At 38.0% G+C, this 15874-nt stretch overlaps 2 protein-coding genes across 4 annotated transcripts; both read right to left on the reverse strand.

The window, feature by feature from the left end:
- Positions 1 to 1555: 1555 nt before the first annotated feature.
- On the reverse strand, positions 1556 to 7378 carry LOC112197435 (protease 2). Of its 2 annotated transcripts, XM_024338106.2 has the most exons (12): positions 6728 to 7359; positions 6054 to 6217; positions 5711 to 5933; positions 5470 to 5614; positions 5173 to 5379; positions 4890 to 5024; positions 4510 to 4638; positions 3581 to 3987; positions 2884 to 3097; positions 2541 to 2734; positions 2192 to 2452; positions 1556 to 2115 (listed from the first exon to the last, which is right to left on the reverse strand). In XM_024338106.2, exons 1-11 carry the CDS (start codon positions 7108 to 7110, stop codon positions 2251 to 2253), a joined length of 2403 nt encoding a protein of 800 aa, XP_024193874.1. In that variant the 5' UTR covers positions 7111 to 7359; the 3' UTR covers positions 1556 to 2115; positions 2192 to 2250. The 2 variants fall into 2 exon arrangements, with proteins under 2 accessions (XP_024193874.1, XP_040374110.1); XM_040518176.1 differs by lacking the exons at positions 1556 to 2115; positions 2192 to 2452 and having other exon boundaries at positions 2603 to 2734; positions 2871 to 3097; positions 6728 to 7378.
- Positions 7379 to 7770: 392 nt separating this feature from the next.
- Positions 7771 to 10637, reverse strand: LOC112197436. Of its 2 annotated transcripts, none has more exons than XM_024338108.2 (6): positions 10107 to 10637; positions 9903 to 10009; positions 9379 to 9476; positions 8878 to 9089; positions 8340 to 8389; positions 7771 to 8224 (listed from the first exon to the last, which is right to left on the reverse strand). In XM_024338108.2, the coding sequence occupies exons 1-6, from the start codon at positions 10498 to 10500 to the stop codon at positions 8204 to 8206; spliced, it is 882 nt and encodes a 293-aa protein (XP_024193876.1). In that variant the 5' UTR covers positions 10501 to 10637; the 3' UTR covers positions 7771 to 8203. The 2 variants fall into 2 exon arrangements, with proteins under 2 accessions (XP_024193876.1, XP_024193875.1); XM_024338107.2 differs by having other exon boundaries at positions 7771 to 8162; positions 10107 to 10635.
- Between the last annotated feature and the right edge of the window lie 5237 nt (positions 10638 to 15874).

The raw sequence follows: 15874 nt of genomic DNA on the forward strand, positions 1-15874 counted from the left end.
CGCATACAAGTTTGTTTGCCTTTGGTGCCACAAGGTTTTGGTTCTATTTATTGAGTAAATAAATGTAACCATTACTCATCATTTTTCCGATCTTTATTCTTGGCTCGAGGTTTAACAATAATTCCATATTGACATCGAACCAAGAAATACATGCATGATTCATGAAACCAAACCTGATAGTACAGAAATTAAAAAAGAATAGGGACCGCTTTAAAAAAAATAAGAATACAATTGATTTTGGAATATTAAAAGAGGTTGTCTTCCACTTTCCAAAAAAAAAAATGTCTTCTGTCCCCTTAAAAAAAAAAAAATTGTCTTCCGTGATTGTTTTCAGCTTAAAATCATTATTTTTATCCAATGTAGAACCTTTTTTTTTTTAACACAATTTGTGATTATCTTAAATGTTGTCATGTATTTGTTTATTTATTTATTTATTTTTATTTTTTTGAATTAATGGTAATTTCATTGATAAAATTCATGCCAAGAAGGCAATTACATATCTACCCGCTGCCTCACAATGGACAGAATAAGGCTTCATGGTGAAACCACAGTGATAAATAGGATAGACCAACTATATTCGAACTTATCACTCACTTAAAAGCGAGCCTATAACCTATAGAAAAAACATAGCAAATAAACAAGCAAAATTACACTCGTTAGGACTCATTAAGTAACCTAACCTAACAAGCATAGGGCCCTGAAAAAATAGGGAATTATTTAGCTAAAACAAAAACTAAAAACTAAAAATAGAGGCCACATCCCAATAGCCCACAATTTGCCCTAGCCTGAGCCTAAGAGCAAGCAGCCCAACCTAACCCCTGTCGCACTATGCCAAGCCACGAACAGTCTAACACAGCAGCCCTGCCGTCGCCATGAGGAACACCACCACCATCATCACCCGACGCGGTTAACCAGAGCCCTCAGGGAAACCCAACAGGAGAAGACCCAGCCCACCAGGATGGATCTCCGCCGCACCAAGTCACCACCAAACAACTCCAGTGCCTACGCCTCCATCAAAGCCATCACTTGTGTGTTGCTCCTCGACCCACCATGTCACCGTCGATCACGCATGCCACAGCGCCCAACAGACCAAGATCTGGCCGCGATGCTGTCAAACTCCGAGCAAATAGACAAACTAAGAACAACTATCAGCAAGCCCTTGAGGCCCGTCCGGCAGCAGCCCTGACATCACACGACCAAGGCTAACATAGATGCCAGGCTACCAAAGGACGAGCGTCGTTCGAGTACGCCAGAAGACGCGCTAGGGTTTTGGGAGAAAACCTTTGAAGAGAGAGATCTTGCAATTGGACTACTGTATTTGTTTATTTATTCATTAAAGGCATTATGTGTTTATTTTATTTTTACTGACAATTGAGAGAGAAGATATTTAAAAGACATTTCATTTTTATCCAATAAATTATTTATATATATGGACAAACTAAAATTTTATAACGCACAGCTATAATGGGGAGAAACGCACCCATCAAAACTTATTTGCCCAATTTAAGACTATAACTGACGGAGAATAATGTAATTGTGACCGCCACTATTGTTGTGATCAAAATTAAAACGATAGTGTGTTAATTCTCTTTGTATTCATGCTCCAAGCTTTTCAAGGTTACCATCGAGCAATCAAACCCATTTAACATACCTTTCCATAACCTTGCACATGTAAAACGTGGAATGAAACATTTGAGAGAGAGACATGAGAACATAATCAGAATGTTCCTTCAAAATTCAAAATTTCTACCCGAAGAAAAATGCACCTCTAGTCTTTATATATGTGGTTCAAGGATTGCAATCAAATAATAATGCCATGAATCCATTTGCAATGTCAATGTTGCTACATTAAAATATGACTTCGCCAGTGAATCTCCAATCAACTCCTTTTGAGGAGAGAGCCTCTTTCATGCTTCGACTGAGATAAGCTTTTATCATCTTTGATGATAACTTTGCCGGCGAATCTCTGATCGACTTCATTTGAGGAGAAATCCAAGGAGAGGCTTGCACTAGGAACCCGTACCATTCTGTGTCAATCTGGAGCTGCTCTACCTTGTTCAGAAGTGCTCTCGTTTGTTGCATATGTTAGTGAGATAAGTGAGCATCAAGCGTTGACTGCTAGAATGACTAAATCAGTGCCTTATTCTGTAAACATCTAGCAGGATTGCAAGAAGAACATTTTATTCCTTACCTGGGACTTGAGTGAGTTCTGCAACTGCTATGTTGTGACACCAGCTTCCATAGTGAGCCTTATTTTTCATTCTTCAGCATCCCCATAGCTTTAAAAAGGAAAGCATAATCATACGCAGTTTCCTCATTTTGAGCATAGCGTCCACCTTCGCCAAAATGTCCTCCGGTCATATTTGTCTTCAGAATAACAGAACAAGAACAACGAGGACATGTGCTATCTCGAACTTTGGCCACCCACTTGGCAGCTTCCCAAAACCCAACCCTGAGAATGAATAATAAATGAAATCAGAGTATATTAACGAAGTCCATAAGTGAGTAATCAACACACATCGAAAAGCACAAGGATTTACCTCGAGTCATGAAAGGACGCTGTAACAAGCATTGAAGGGTAACAACTGCCTTGAGAGATATTATCATAAGGTGAATAACTCAAGATATGCTCAAATTGGGACTTTATCTGAGGATTGCCAAATTCTTCATAATCCAGAATCGTGAGGGGCAAGCTGGGATCCATTAGAGTGTTGCATACGTCAAGAAATGGAACCTGATTAAGAAAGAAACAAACATCAGTCTGAACAATGAGACAATTAGACACACATGCATGCAAATTAGCAATTAATGCTGAAAAGTTTATTTTCCTTCATACTAACAACAATGATAGTATATGGTAAATATTTTACTTTAAAACATAACCTTCAAAATAGCAGCACGAAATAGATCTGGGTACTTATTGATAGTTGCTCCAACAAGTAGACCTCCAGCACTATGTCCAATAGCACCAAGCTGATCGCTATGTACATAACCCTCTTTAATCAGGTAGTTGCCACATGATACAAAATCGTATATCGAATTCAGTTTATTAAACTGACTTCCAGCTTTATGCCACGAAGAATCTCCACCACCACCCCTAACCATACAACCACATCAAGATATTTAACCAAGAAAAAGAAACGCTACACGAGAAGCAAAAAACAGCACATTTATTCCAGCTCAGAAGGTATAATCACATTTGATCGAAGGTTCTTAGTATTAAATCACACATAGAACAATCCTGGCTAGAGCATAGTTATAAACTTGTGTTTTAAATACACTACCGGCATTACAGTATTGAGGAACACAAAATATTACAGAACAATAGATAAATTTGGCAATATTTTGAAACAAATAAAATAAAATCAGCATAGCTATTTACATTGATATCAAGTAGGCCGAAAGGTTCTACATTTATAAGGTCAACTGAAGCCCAACGTGAAATTGTGCGTTCAGGTAATAGAAATCACAGGACGGAGGGAGACACATCATCAAATTAATGCTTCAGTTAAGTACATCAGTTTTGTCTTCAATGATTTTTTATTCAACCCAAAAAAGAAAAAGTCCAAAGAAAACCAACCTCACATCAGCAAATGCCACCACCCATCCCCGGTCAAGTAAACTCAGCCGATCAGTGCACCAGCTTTTATCTAAAACCTCCCCATATGCTCCATATCCGTGTAGAAGCCCAGGAGACCGACCCTTTTTCCAGGCCGTATGAGAGTACAGTAGGGTCAAAGGAACTTTAACACCATCATGGGAAATAACTTCCCTCCTCTCACAGCAGTATTCACCAGAAAAGTCTTTCCATCTTTGTGATTCACTTATCTGGACATTTTTATCCTTCTCATTTTGTTTAACAAGAGTTTGGTTAATATCTATCTCATTGGCTGGTGAGCTTGAATCACAAAAGCCCATCACTTCTTCTTGCTGCACAACTGAGAATTTCCGTGTTGACATGTCATAGTCAACAACTACATCAGGCATCTGCACATTTCAAAAGGAAAAAGAGTCAGACAGGCAAGTCAAAATGAAGATCGGTTAACTGTACAACTGAAAGTAGCAGAGCAGATGTAAAAATGAACATTTTACAGATTTTCCTGAATTACTAGAACAAAGTTTAGCATAGTTGAAAATCAAATAAGTTATACCCATACATAAGAGATTCAATAATATTGGAATTGGATAACCCTGAATTGTATAAGGACAACATAAGGTGAAAAAAAGTTGTATCTAATGGCAGCCTTCCAGCACTCAAGAATCAAGATCCTTCCCCAACCCCCCTCCCATGAATTGAACCTTGCACTTTTTCCCCAAGTAAACAAGTGGTACCACTTGGCTGAAAATTCAATGGTAATGCTTGCATCTCAACTTGAAGTAAAACTGAGTTAAGAGTGGTGTAGAATACTAAAAGGCAGATTTCATACCTCAAGAGAGTTATTCTAAACACAGTCACTTTTCATTCTGAACAGTAAGAAAAATTTCATAATCAAGCGTATAAAGTCATACCACAGGAGAAGAAAGCACCACACGGTATGCTGAATTCTGGAAGTCATGGTTTGAACCTGGAGCAACGCTACATGAATTTGAGGGCAGAGGGAAAAACCAGGGATCAAGATCTTCAATCTTCACTTGATGCTGCAAAGAAGTCGATGAGAAAGCATTTGTATGTGTCAGATACTCAGATATAAAGGTAAACTCCAAGCACTATTCTTTAAAGAATATATTAAAAAGCTCTTTAACATGACCTGAACAAGTATTTTAACAAGCTTAGAGATGGGGATAAAGATTGCATTTTGAGGCAATACTATATTGCATATATAAATTGTATTAGACTCTTTGTATGCTTGTCCATAAACAAAAATGCAACTAACCAGAGAGATCAATACCTTACAATGAACAGCCATAGGCAAATCAATGGAACAAAAGACGGAGTAATCCTTCTTGTTGAGAAAAAGGACCAGATGCCCATCAAACATGTCCATGTCTTGAATGCTGAAGTCTTCACTTGGAATGATGATATTCTAAATATTAAAAACAGAAGAGTTTCACAATGAGAAGAAGGACTAGAAAACATGAGATTCAATGGTGAAAACTTAAGCTATAAACAACATCATAAAAGGTTAAAAATCCACAAGGTATATAACACTCATGAGCAAGAAGAAAGTTGACCTGCCAATTAGATGACAGTATATCTTCAACACAGCATCTAGCTAGGTAATAACCTTCACCTGACCACTCCTTGCTTTCTCGCAAAGGAGCATTAGTAAGAACATAAAATATTCCATGATGATGTTCCAGAAAATACTGTACACCAGGAACACGCTTCCACACTTTCTGCAATCTGTCTAATGGGTTGGCAGAATCTATCAAATAAACCTGTAAATAAAGCTACAAAATTAGCCTCTTAAAAAGAGAATGCACGCTCCATTGAAAGGGGAAGAGAAGTTGAACTGGTAAAATTCCTTCCTCAGATGAAGTCCTTGAATTTGAATTGACAGTTATAAACTTGCCATCTTTTGTGCTTGTTATGTCCACACAGAAGCTGGAATCACTTTCTGTAAACACAGTGATATTTTCCATATCATCATATCCTAGTTTTGAGCAGACAACCCTGCCAAAAGGGAAAAACAAAAAACAATGAAACAAATTGGTGAAACAAGATTCTCAGCCAAAAGAAAACAAGATACATTGCAGAGATAAAGCATGCCTGTAAGGTCGTTGATTCTCATCTGATAGTGTATAAAACAGAGTACTGCTATCCTGAGCCCATGCCAAGCTAACAACACCATTAACATGTACTTTGGGAATGATACATCCACGTCTTAGGTCCTTAATTTGAAGAATGAACTGCTCATCACCCTTGATATCGAGTGTGTAGGCTAGGAAATGGTGGTCTGGTGAAATTCGACACGTACCAACATGCACATAACCTACATAAAAGTAACATAAAACTTCAGTAGATCACTAATATATATGATAAAAAGATACTAGCATAGAAATGAAAGAAAATGTGCCTACATATCACATGAGAAAGAAAGAAAGAAGCTTTCCATATTTCTTGGCAATTTCATTCCAGTCGAGCAAAACTTCCTCCTTTCCAAATCCTCCTCTTGCATAGCAAAGAAAACTCTTAATCCAACCTTTCTTTTTGATTTCTAATCTTCTACAAAGAACCGGGTATGCTTTCCCTTCTGGAATGTATTGGTAATACAACCTGCCCAAGTTTAACAAAAGATTTTGTCATCAATTTCACATTTTATACATATTAACCACAACATAGAAGCACAACCAAAACTTCCCCCTCCCACAAAATTTGAACTTTGCTTATCATGTGTATTCTTTCTCATGAAGTTTACAACTTCTCCCATCATTGCACAATTCAGCATTTCCTAAACCGTTTTCAATTCGAACTTGATTGCAACAAAAGGGTACTGAAGCTTTATCACACAATACAGCATCACCTCTAGAATGCATTAGATATATGTATATCACAAAAACAAAAGAAGCAGAACCAAACTTCTTCCCAAAAAATCCGAACTTTCTCATCAAGTTTGCAGCTTTTTCTTATTATCTCACAATGCAGCATCACTAAACTGCTCTAAAACTTGAATGCAACAAAAGGGTGTTTATGCTTTATCAAAAAAAGCAGAAGGGCAATTCAGAAATCAGAAACTAAAGCAAATTATGCAACACTATGAAATGGGTGCGTGGCAAATGAGCAAACCAGGGTCCCCAAAGCTCAGGAGGGGTTGAAATCTTGGTGGGCACACGACTTGTCATCTCAGAGACCAGAGTTCGTTGGAGGCTGCGAGTGTCAGCCATGAAAGCATCGGCGTATGAGTTTTCCTGGTTGAGGTGGTCGGAGAGATCAGGGTCGTCGGTGTTGGACATCCAACGGTAGGGGTCCTGCCACGTTCTGCCTTGAGCTGAGACCGTGAAAGGTACTTTCTTTGGGACCGGCGGAGAGGCCAGCGGTGGGGCAGGGGAGGAGGGGTGGTCTCTGCAAAGAGTAGAGAAGAGGGAGGAGGATATGTAGGGAATTAAGCCAAAAGTGAGGGACCTTCGGAGGGAGCAGTTTTGGTTGAGGATGAAGGAAAGAAGAGCCATGAAGTCTCCAAATGCAGGGGAACTGCTACTGTTCCAAGTATAGAGTTCTGCAGGTGAAGTAGGACGCAGGGACCATAACCCGACCCGATTGTGATGCTAGCGGGTCCAAATAGAACACATGGAACTAATAATAAACTTTTATGCTTTGTAAGTTTCGGATCTTTTATCATTTCGACTCTTTGAGGGGTCGATGTGCTGTACCGATACATCAAGTACGCTGATTCAATGACTAACTCCATATGGTGTCTCTATATCGAAACTATGTCATACATTGACTTACTCTAAAACTTTCATCTTTTGAATCTTTTAACTAGATAGGGTAGTTTTGCGCATTATCTAGTTATTCCTATACTTAGAATAGCCTTGAGAAACCAGTCTATGCAACTGATTGTCAATCTTGTGGCATTGAGTATGTCAAAATGGTTCATCTCTTGATTCTCTTCCGCAAGATTTTGAAATGATACAACATTTCAGTTCACGGCATACAACATTCACGGGGCCCAAAAAGTTTTGTTCTTCCGACTCTTTTAGCCCTATTAATATGCCTGTAAAATGTTGATAGCTCATTTTCAGTTCAATCATTGTCGAACGGTAACTGACACACCAAAGTTGAATCTTAAGAAGCTTTGGTTGTCTAATAGGTAGAAATTATGCAGGAAATGAACGAATTTATGGCGCACGTATAGATACACTATATTCAACATAATCAGGTAAACTGTACACAATCAGGCAGTTGGGTCGACCCATCTGGACGTAAACGGGAATCACCAACTCTCTAGGACAAATATAACAAATGAATGACCTTTAAATGCCATCTCGCTTCAGGTTCTACAAAGTAATCAACTCTACAGCTCCCAAAAGAAATTTAAAAAAATAAGAAATCAGAGATAATGAAAAACAGCTCAGTGTTTTTCCCTTTGCTGGGTGGTAGTTCCATGATTCATCCATTTGTTACAGAACCATGTTTGCGTTCTGCTTCATAGTGTCCCTAGTAAAAAATTTATGAACGGCTGCAGATGTCATTTCTTCACATGCTTTTCATCATCAACATCCTGCAAGTATCCAATAGATGACTCCTATTATTTGCAGTACTTTATTTGTGAAACAAATGTTCCTAAACCAGAGATGGAAGGGTTTAATATAGAAACTGAGAAATGCACGGAACTCACAGGTTCTAGTAATCGACAAAGGAAAAAATTGTATAAATGAATTAGGTTAATGATGCTTACCGAATCGCCAATCTTGTCGAAATCATCATCAAAATTGTCGTTGCCATCATCTGGAAGTACAAAATTGTCAACAAACAGAAGGATAAAGTAAACAAAAATGAAAACCCTACATAAGGAGCAGAATGTTTCAGAGCAGTTCAAGGAAAATTAGAAAGGTCTTGTAAGACAATAAAGGATTTCTAACTTGTACACAGCTTCACTGAGTAAAGAGTGGCTTTTAATCAGAGAGAAACATACCCAACCATGATCAATAATAAATCACAGCACATGGGATTATCACAATTTCTAGTTAACTGCTTCTGCCTCCAAAATTAAATTATGTAAAACACAAGTTAAGTCCCACTCCCACCCATGACCCATTCCTTCAGGGATTTAAAACTTTTAAGAGACAGAAGACTAAACTAAAAATCAACCAAAAGTGAATTTAAAGGAATAACTTGGAACGTAAGTGCATCTTTGAGGTAAAACAGTGCGCCAGATTTATACACAAACTAAACTACTATAGAACTTGACAAGTCAAAAGGTAAAGGAACTGGACCTTGACCCCCATCGCTGTCTTCAAGATCCCCCAAAAGGAATGTATCCAAGTCCTGCTCAGTTGATGAAGATTTGGAAGTTAAGCTCTTCTTGTTTGTTTCACTTCCTTCTGCTTTATCAGCCTCTCCAACAACAGGTGTTTGCTTCGCTTTATCATCTTCCAATTGCTCTGCTTCCTTGAGCTTCAACTCCTCCATATATTGCTTCTCATATCTGATCACAAGTTCACAGTCAGTGAAAGAAAAGTCTATGATTGAGGCAATTTTTTTCAACTTAACAAATCTCTTCCTAACAATAGTCACACTCAACCTCTAAAACCCCACAAAGGAGCATCTACCTTTTGTCTGAGTTGTCTCAGTGCAAAGTTATCTCTTGACTAAAGTAAGATGCTTGCTTACTTCTTGTTCAATACTCATGTTCACTTAGCATGAAAGAAGCTCACACACATGCGTAAACCATCAATTTAATCGAAAATGCTTAGCTGAAATGAAATGATACTTACGGAGCCACATGACTGCTCACAAGGGTAAAATATATCCTCCAGAATCTTCCTTCTTTCATAACACGTGGGCACAGTTCATATCTTAACCTCGAAATCTCCTGCAACAAAGTAAACAGCAATCGCCACAGATCATCAATACACTGCACTTTTCAATCGGAAATGCATGAAGAAAGGAATCTCTGCACCAGCAACTAAACTTTAAGACACTAATTCCGTAGCAAGAAAAGCTTTCATCTCGAGGATCAACTAGCATCATGCAGAGTTACACAATACAGCTCAATCTTTCAACAAATCAGAGTTTACAAGACTATGATGATTCAGATGCATTCGGAATGCATGAAGAAAGGAATCTCTGCACCAGCAACTAAACTTTAAGACACTAATTCCGTAGCAAGAAAAGCTTTCATCTCGAGGATCAACTAGCATCATGCAGAGTTACACAATACAGCTCAATCTTTCAACAAATCAGAGTTTACAAGACTATGATGATTCAGATGCATTCGGAATCGGAATCGGAAACTGACCTTAACAGTAGTGAGAACCAGAGTGGCATGGCGCTCCTGCCACTCAGTCAGATCCTTCCTCACATTCGACGCCGTAGTCGGCACCTCAGAAACCTCCTCCGCTTCATCTAAACCAAATCCAGCAACGCACATTTCGGTTAAAAACCACTAATCACCGCTCAATTCAGCTAAAATGAACTTTTTTAACCGCGCTGGATTACTCACCTTGGATCGGAAAGTGCTTGAAGGTATCGGAAGTGAGTCCCTTGACGAAGTCTCTGAGATCGTCGGAGACTCCAAACTTCTGAAGCTCCTCCGGCGAAGGCTCATTGACCGAGGCAGAGGCGGAGGAGGAGGAGTTGACGAGGGAGAGGTTGGAGAGCTGAGGAGGTATGATCTCGGAGACGGAGAGAGACTTGATCTGATCGGCTTGCTTGAGGGCGGCGGATTTGATCTCGTCGGCTTTCTTGGAGGCCTCGGCGGCGAACTCGCGGGATCGCTTGGCGGTCTCGGAGACTAAGTCGGAGATTTTGGCGGAGGCGGAGGAGGTGGTGATGGTCTGGGATTTCTTGGCGGCTTCTTCCGCGAAGTTCTTGGCTCGCTTCCACAGGTCTTCCATTGGGACTAGATCTCTAATCTCTTTTGGAATTTGGTGTTTTTGGATTTTGTCCCAGTCCTCCTGCTTAGCTACTACTGCCTCTGAAGAAAAAGCCAGAGGCTGAGAGAGGCTGCATCTCCACGACGTCGCTTTGGTGCGACTTACTCTAATGAAAGCTCAGCGCCCACGCGGTTATTCTAACGTCACGTCGTTAGTTGTCATTAACCAATTTGACCTGTCGTTTTCTTAGATTAATTTTTTTTTTCTTTTCTTTTTTAGGAGCGCTCCTATTCATATCTTCCGACCTCTTTCATTTCTGAACTTTTGAAAATCCTACTTTGTCCTCCTTTCAAACAAAACAAAAAATCCTACTTTGTCCTTGCAAACTTAAAAAGCAAAAAAAGAAAAAAAGTCTCAAAACCTTTTCGTCTATCTCATATATCAATCCTCTATCTATGAATTGAGTTTTCGAAGGATTTTCTATTTGCAGAATTCCATATTTCAAGTTCATTAACAAGGCTTTAGGGCAGCCGCACCACTCCTTTATTCAAAAATAAAAAGTTCACTAGCACTGGTACTGAACATCCAATTTGAGAAGTAAGCCAAATTGAGCTCATGATTGATCTTATAAGATGGACATAAATGTTTAAACATATTGCTTTGTTTCATTTGGAAGTAGTGGAGGAGTCATTAACTTGGGAGGGGGGAGACAAGTCACTTGGGATGAAGACCCAGATAATGTGGAGTAGTGGACGTAGGAACTAGCAAGAAGGGTGCAGAGAGAAAACAGTAAGGGCAAAACTGAAAGTATAATGGTATAAAATACTGTGATATGTTCGAATACAAATTAGGGAGGTATAAATATAGAAGCTCCTTTTTTTTAATTTTGTTTTTCTTTCATTTGAAGATTTGGATTAGGCAAATGATAAAAAAAAAAAAAACTCCATTTTATTTTAAGTGGAAGAATGTTAAAAGAGTATTACATACATCTATTTCAAGTGGAAGAATGATATGTTAAAAAAGTTTTACATACGTCTAGCTAGTTCTAGTTGTACACTAGTTGTAACAAGAGAAAGCAATGCTGAAATGATTTATAGTAAAAAATTATTAAATTGAAGCACGAACTTATACAAAACTAAAAAGAAAAAAACATAAATTTAATGGAAAAGACCAAAAGAAATCTCACACAACATTACTAATCCTGTTTATACCAACAATATCGCTAATGCAGACAACTATATATGGTACAAAACATTCAAACACTATAGAAAAACAACCTCAAAAATGTCATCATCATAATATCAGTTAGGTTGGAGGTCCAAAGCCAAAAGATCGATTACGAGCACGATTAATGGGATCAGAGGGTGTCCTCTTGTTTACCGATTAACGAGATTAACACTAGTCGCCAATCACGTACAAATGCATTTGGAGCAAGCAGGGGGTAGAAACAAGACGATCAATATCATGTTGAGAACTCCAAAACGATGCTCACGAACTCCGTAAACTTTAGAGAACAGCCATTTTATAACATTGAACAATTGTGATGGATGCTACAGTCGCCCGCAGGCTTGAGATTGAAAAGAGGATTCCTTTTCGGCTGGAAATGGTTTCACTTGACGATCTCATTAATTCTTATTAGATTTGTTTCCGGTAAAAGGAAATATACATATAAAAATTTTGTATAAAAAAATAAGGATTAATTTCAATTTACCCCCTGAGGTTTGGAGGTGTTATCATTTCACCCAATCTCCTCTCAATTTTGAATTTTTACCCCCTGACCTTTTCAATTTTGCTCAACCGTGTCCAATGTCTTATTTTCCGTCCAAATTGGACGTTAAGTCCGATAATGGGGCCCGCTTTAAGGGTTAAAAGGGTCATTTCAAGACAAAAAAAATATATAATTAAAAAACCCTCATTCTAACATAATCCAACGTCGTTTGGGGCCCTTGCCCCTGCTTCACCATCCCCATTATCCTCGTCTCAAGAACCCTCGTTGTCGAAGAATCATCAGCTTTGTTATGGTCGCCGCCGCTGACTTCGGTCTCTGAAATTTCGTTTCCTCCTTTGGATTTGGCAGTGGGAGGTGAGCTTGTAGTTTTTGCTTCTTCTTTTTTCGGTTGTGGTTTTGGAGATAATGATCAAAATTCAATTGTTTTTGATGATTCTCGCTGTGTGGTATGGTTGGTTTGTGAACATAATTCATGTTTAGGAGAAAGTTGAGATGAAAAATGGTGAGCAGGAAGTGGAATTTGTTCTCTCTGTCTTTTTTTTTTTTCTGGTTCTTTTCGGCTTTTGGAGCTTGTTGTAACTGAAATATCTAGGAAGAAGTTAACTGATGGATAAACGTTGAAAGTTATTAAGCTTATGAGCATAAGAATCAGCTCCATAATTAGTTTCTTATGTGAAATTAATCAGATGTTTGTGAAATTAATCAGATGAAGAGGAGTCGAGCAAGGTGGCTTCTACTACAGGGGTTGAGACGAGGATAATGGGGATGGTGGAGCAAGGGCAAGGGCCCCAAATGACGTCGGATTATGTTAGAATGAGGGTTTTTTAATTTTATATATATTTTTGTCTTGAAATGACCTTTTTAACTCTTAAAGTGGGTCCCATTATCTGACTTAACTTCCAATTGGGACGGAAAATGAGACATTGGACACGGTTGAGCAAAATTGAAAAGCTCAGGGGGTAAAAATTCAAAATTGAGAGGAGATGGGGTGGAATGATGACACCTTCAAAACTCAGAGAGGTAAATTGAAATTAATCCAAAAAATAAATAAATGGTTAATTATCAAATTTAGACTTTTTCCTCCAACTTCTATATATTAGTATAGACAATCCACATCTGAGATGAAAGACCATACGTGCTCAACACCACTTGGTACACTTTGTCTACATATTTGACTCGATCATCATATGCATTGCTTTTCATCAATCCTGGTCATTTCCACTACCAATTTAACAACGAGCTGGAGTCGTGTTTGATTTGCCACTCGTTCCCATGTCCCAAAAACGTTAGCTAGCTAGCTCTATCAGGCTCAGGGCGGAATGAAGAAATAATCCTTCCCAATTAAATAGTTGAATAGCCAAAATTGATAATTCACTTTACTTTAATTTGATAGTTTGATTGGAATACTTATATATTCCATATCGCGACCGTTCAGTTTTGTAGGTACTAGTGTATAGATCATCTCTGCAAATTTTCAGCCAAATTGATGATCGTTAAGGTATCTAACTCACTTAAACAAATGAACGGACTGAATCTGTCAACCTGAACCGTACTAGCTTTAAGGAAATAATCAATGCCTTAACGATCATCATTTTGGCTGAAAATTTGCAGAGACGATCTATACACTAGTACCTAAAAACTGAAGGATCGAGATGTGGTTGTGCGACCAAAAAGTGACCAAAAACTCGAACTTCACACGTTAATTTTCAAAGCGGAGCTCCGCTCTGGATAGGATCTGATATACAGATTTTATCCAAAGCGGAGCTCCGCTATGAAATTAACTTATGAAGTTCGAGTTTTGGGTTACTTTTCGGTCACATATCCATATCTCGACCGTTCAGTTTTTAGGTACTAGTGTATAGATCATCTCTGCAAATTTTCAGCCAAATTGATGATCGTTAAGGTATCTAACTCACTTAAACAAATGAACGGACTGAATCTGTCAACCTGAACCGTACTAGCTTTAAGGAAATAATCAATGCCTTAACGATCATCATTTTGGCTGAAAATTTTCAGAGACGATCTATACACTAGTACCTAAAAACTGAACAGTCGAGATATGGATATGCGACCGAAAAGTGACCGAAAACTCGAACTTTACACGTTAATTTTCAAAGCGGAGCTCCGCTCTGGATATGATCTGTATATATATATATATATATATATATTAAGTAGAGCAAGTGAAGACTAGTAGAACGTTTTAAAAAGTGACTTCTTCTTCTAGATCTGTTTTTGCTGGAATCTCTTTTCTAAGCACCTTTAGGCACCATGCAAAAATAATTATCGTCTAGAAACACAAGAAACTAGTCTTAATTATCTTGTTTATCACTTTATTGTGCTGTTGAGTTCCCAGTCAAGAATTATGTTTGCAAACAAATTATTAAAAGCAAAGTCATAATTTGCTCATATAAAGAACAGTATAGATGACTATAATGTATCGTACAAAACTCTAGTGATCGGCCATGATGATCGATAACTAAGTGATGGAATAAGATCAAAAGAACTAACGCATGATGTTATATATATATATATATATATATATATATATATATATATAATTTGCTCATATAAAGAACAGTATAGATGACTATAATGTACCGTACAAAACTCCAATGATCGGCCATGATGATCGATAACTAAGTGATGGAATAAGATCAAAAGAACTAACGCATGATGTTATATATATATATATATATATATATATATATAGGGTTTTTGTCTATTTACCCCATTTCTACGGATTTTTATCCCACTAACCCCATTAAGTTTTTTTAATTCCTTCTTACCCAATACACTCTAAGGGAGTGTTCCTTAATACCCAATTAAGATTTTTTTTTGTTTTTAATTTTTTTAATACCATTTTACCCCTCACTCATTTGTTACTTAGAGAGAGAGAGAGAGGGAAAATGGAAGAGAGAAACCATATGAGACTTCGCCGGAGCAGGTCACCGGATACCGGCGACCGGAATCCGGTCATCGGCCGCCGGAATCAGGTCACCGGCCGCTGCGCACCGGATTTTTTTGAAAACCTCTATTGCCCCCAATAGACATCTATTGCCCCCCAATAGAAGTATATTGCCCCCCAATAGATGTCTATTGCCCCCGCAGTGTATTGCCTCCTAATAGATGTCTATTGTCCCCCAATATACGCCTATTTCCGCCCAATATAAGGGCAATAAAAGTCTATTGTCCCCCAATAGACATCTATTGCCTCTCAATAGACGTTTCGATTACCGAAATGAGAACCAATCTTTCTTAAATTACACAAATAAAACTTTGATTAAAGAAAAAAAAAGATGAGATTACATCAATTCAAAACGTCTATTGCCCCCCAATAGAAGTATATTGCACCCCAATAGACGTTTCGGTTACCGAAATGAGAACTAATGTTCCTAAAATTAGATAAATAAAACTTTGATTAAAGAAAAAAAAAGAAGGGATTGCATCAATTTAAAAACGTATATTGCCCCCCAATAGACATTCAAAACTTTTTTTTTCTTTCTTTCTGCCCCATTACTTAAACAAAAAAAAGAAGTTATGATTTCAAGCTAGAATAATTTTCAAGAATGGATGATTACTGTCATATAGGTCTTTGTGTGAATGCATCTCTGGCACCTCATATATCCAAGGCAAATGATTACAAATTCATACTCCATACAACTGGCA

The sequence above is a fragment of the Rosa chinensis genome, chromosome 4, assembly GCF_002994745.2.
Source record: "Rosa chinensis cultivar Old Blush chromosome 4, RchiOBHm-V2, whole genome shotgun sequence".
Lineage (NCBI taxonomy): Eukaryota > Viridiplantae > Streptophyta > Magnoliopsida > Rosales > Rosaceae > Rosa > Rosa chinensis.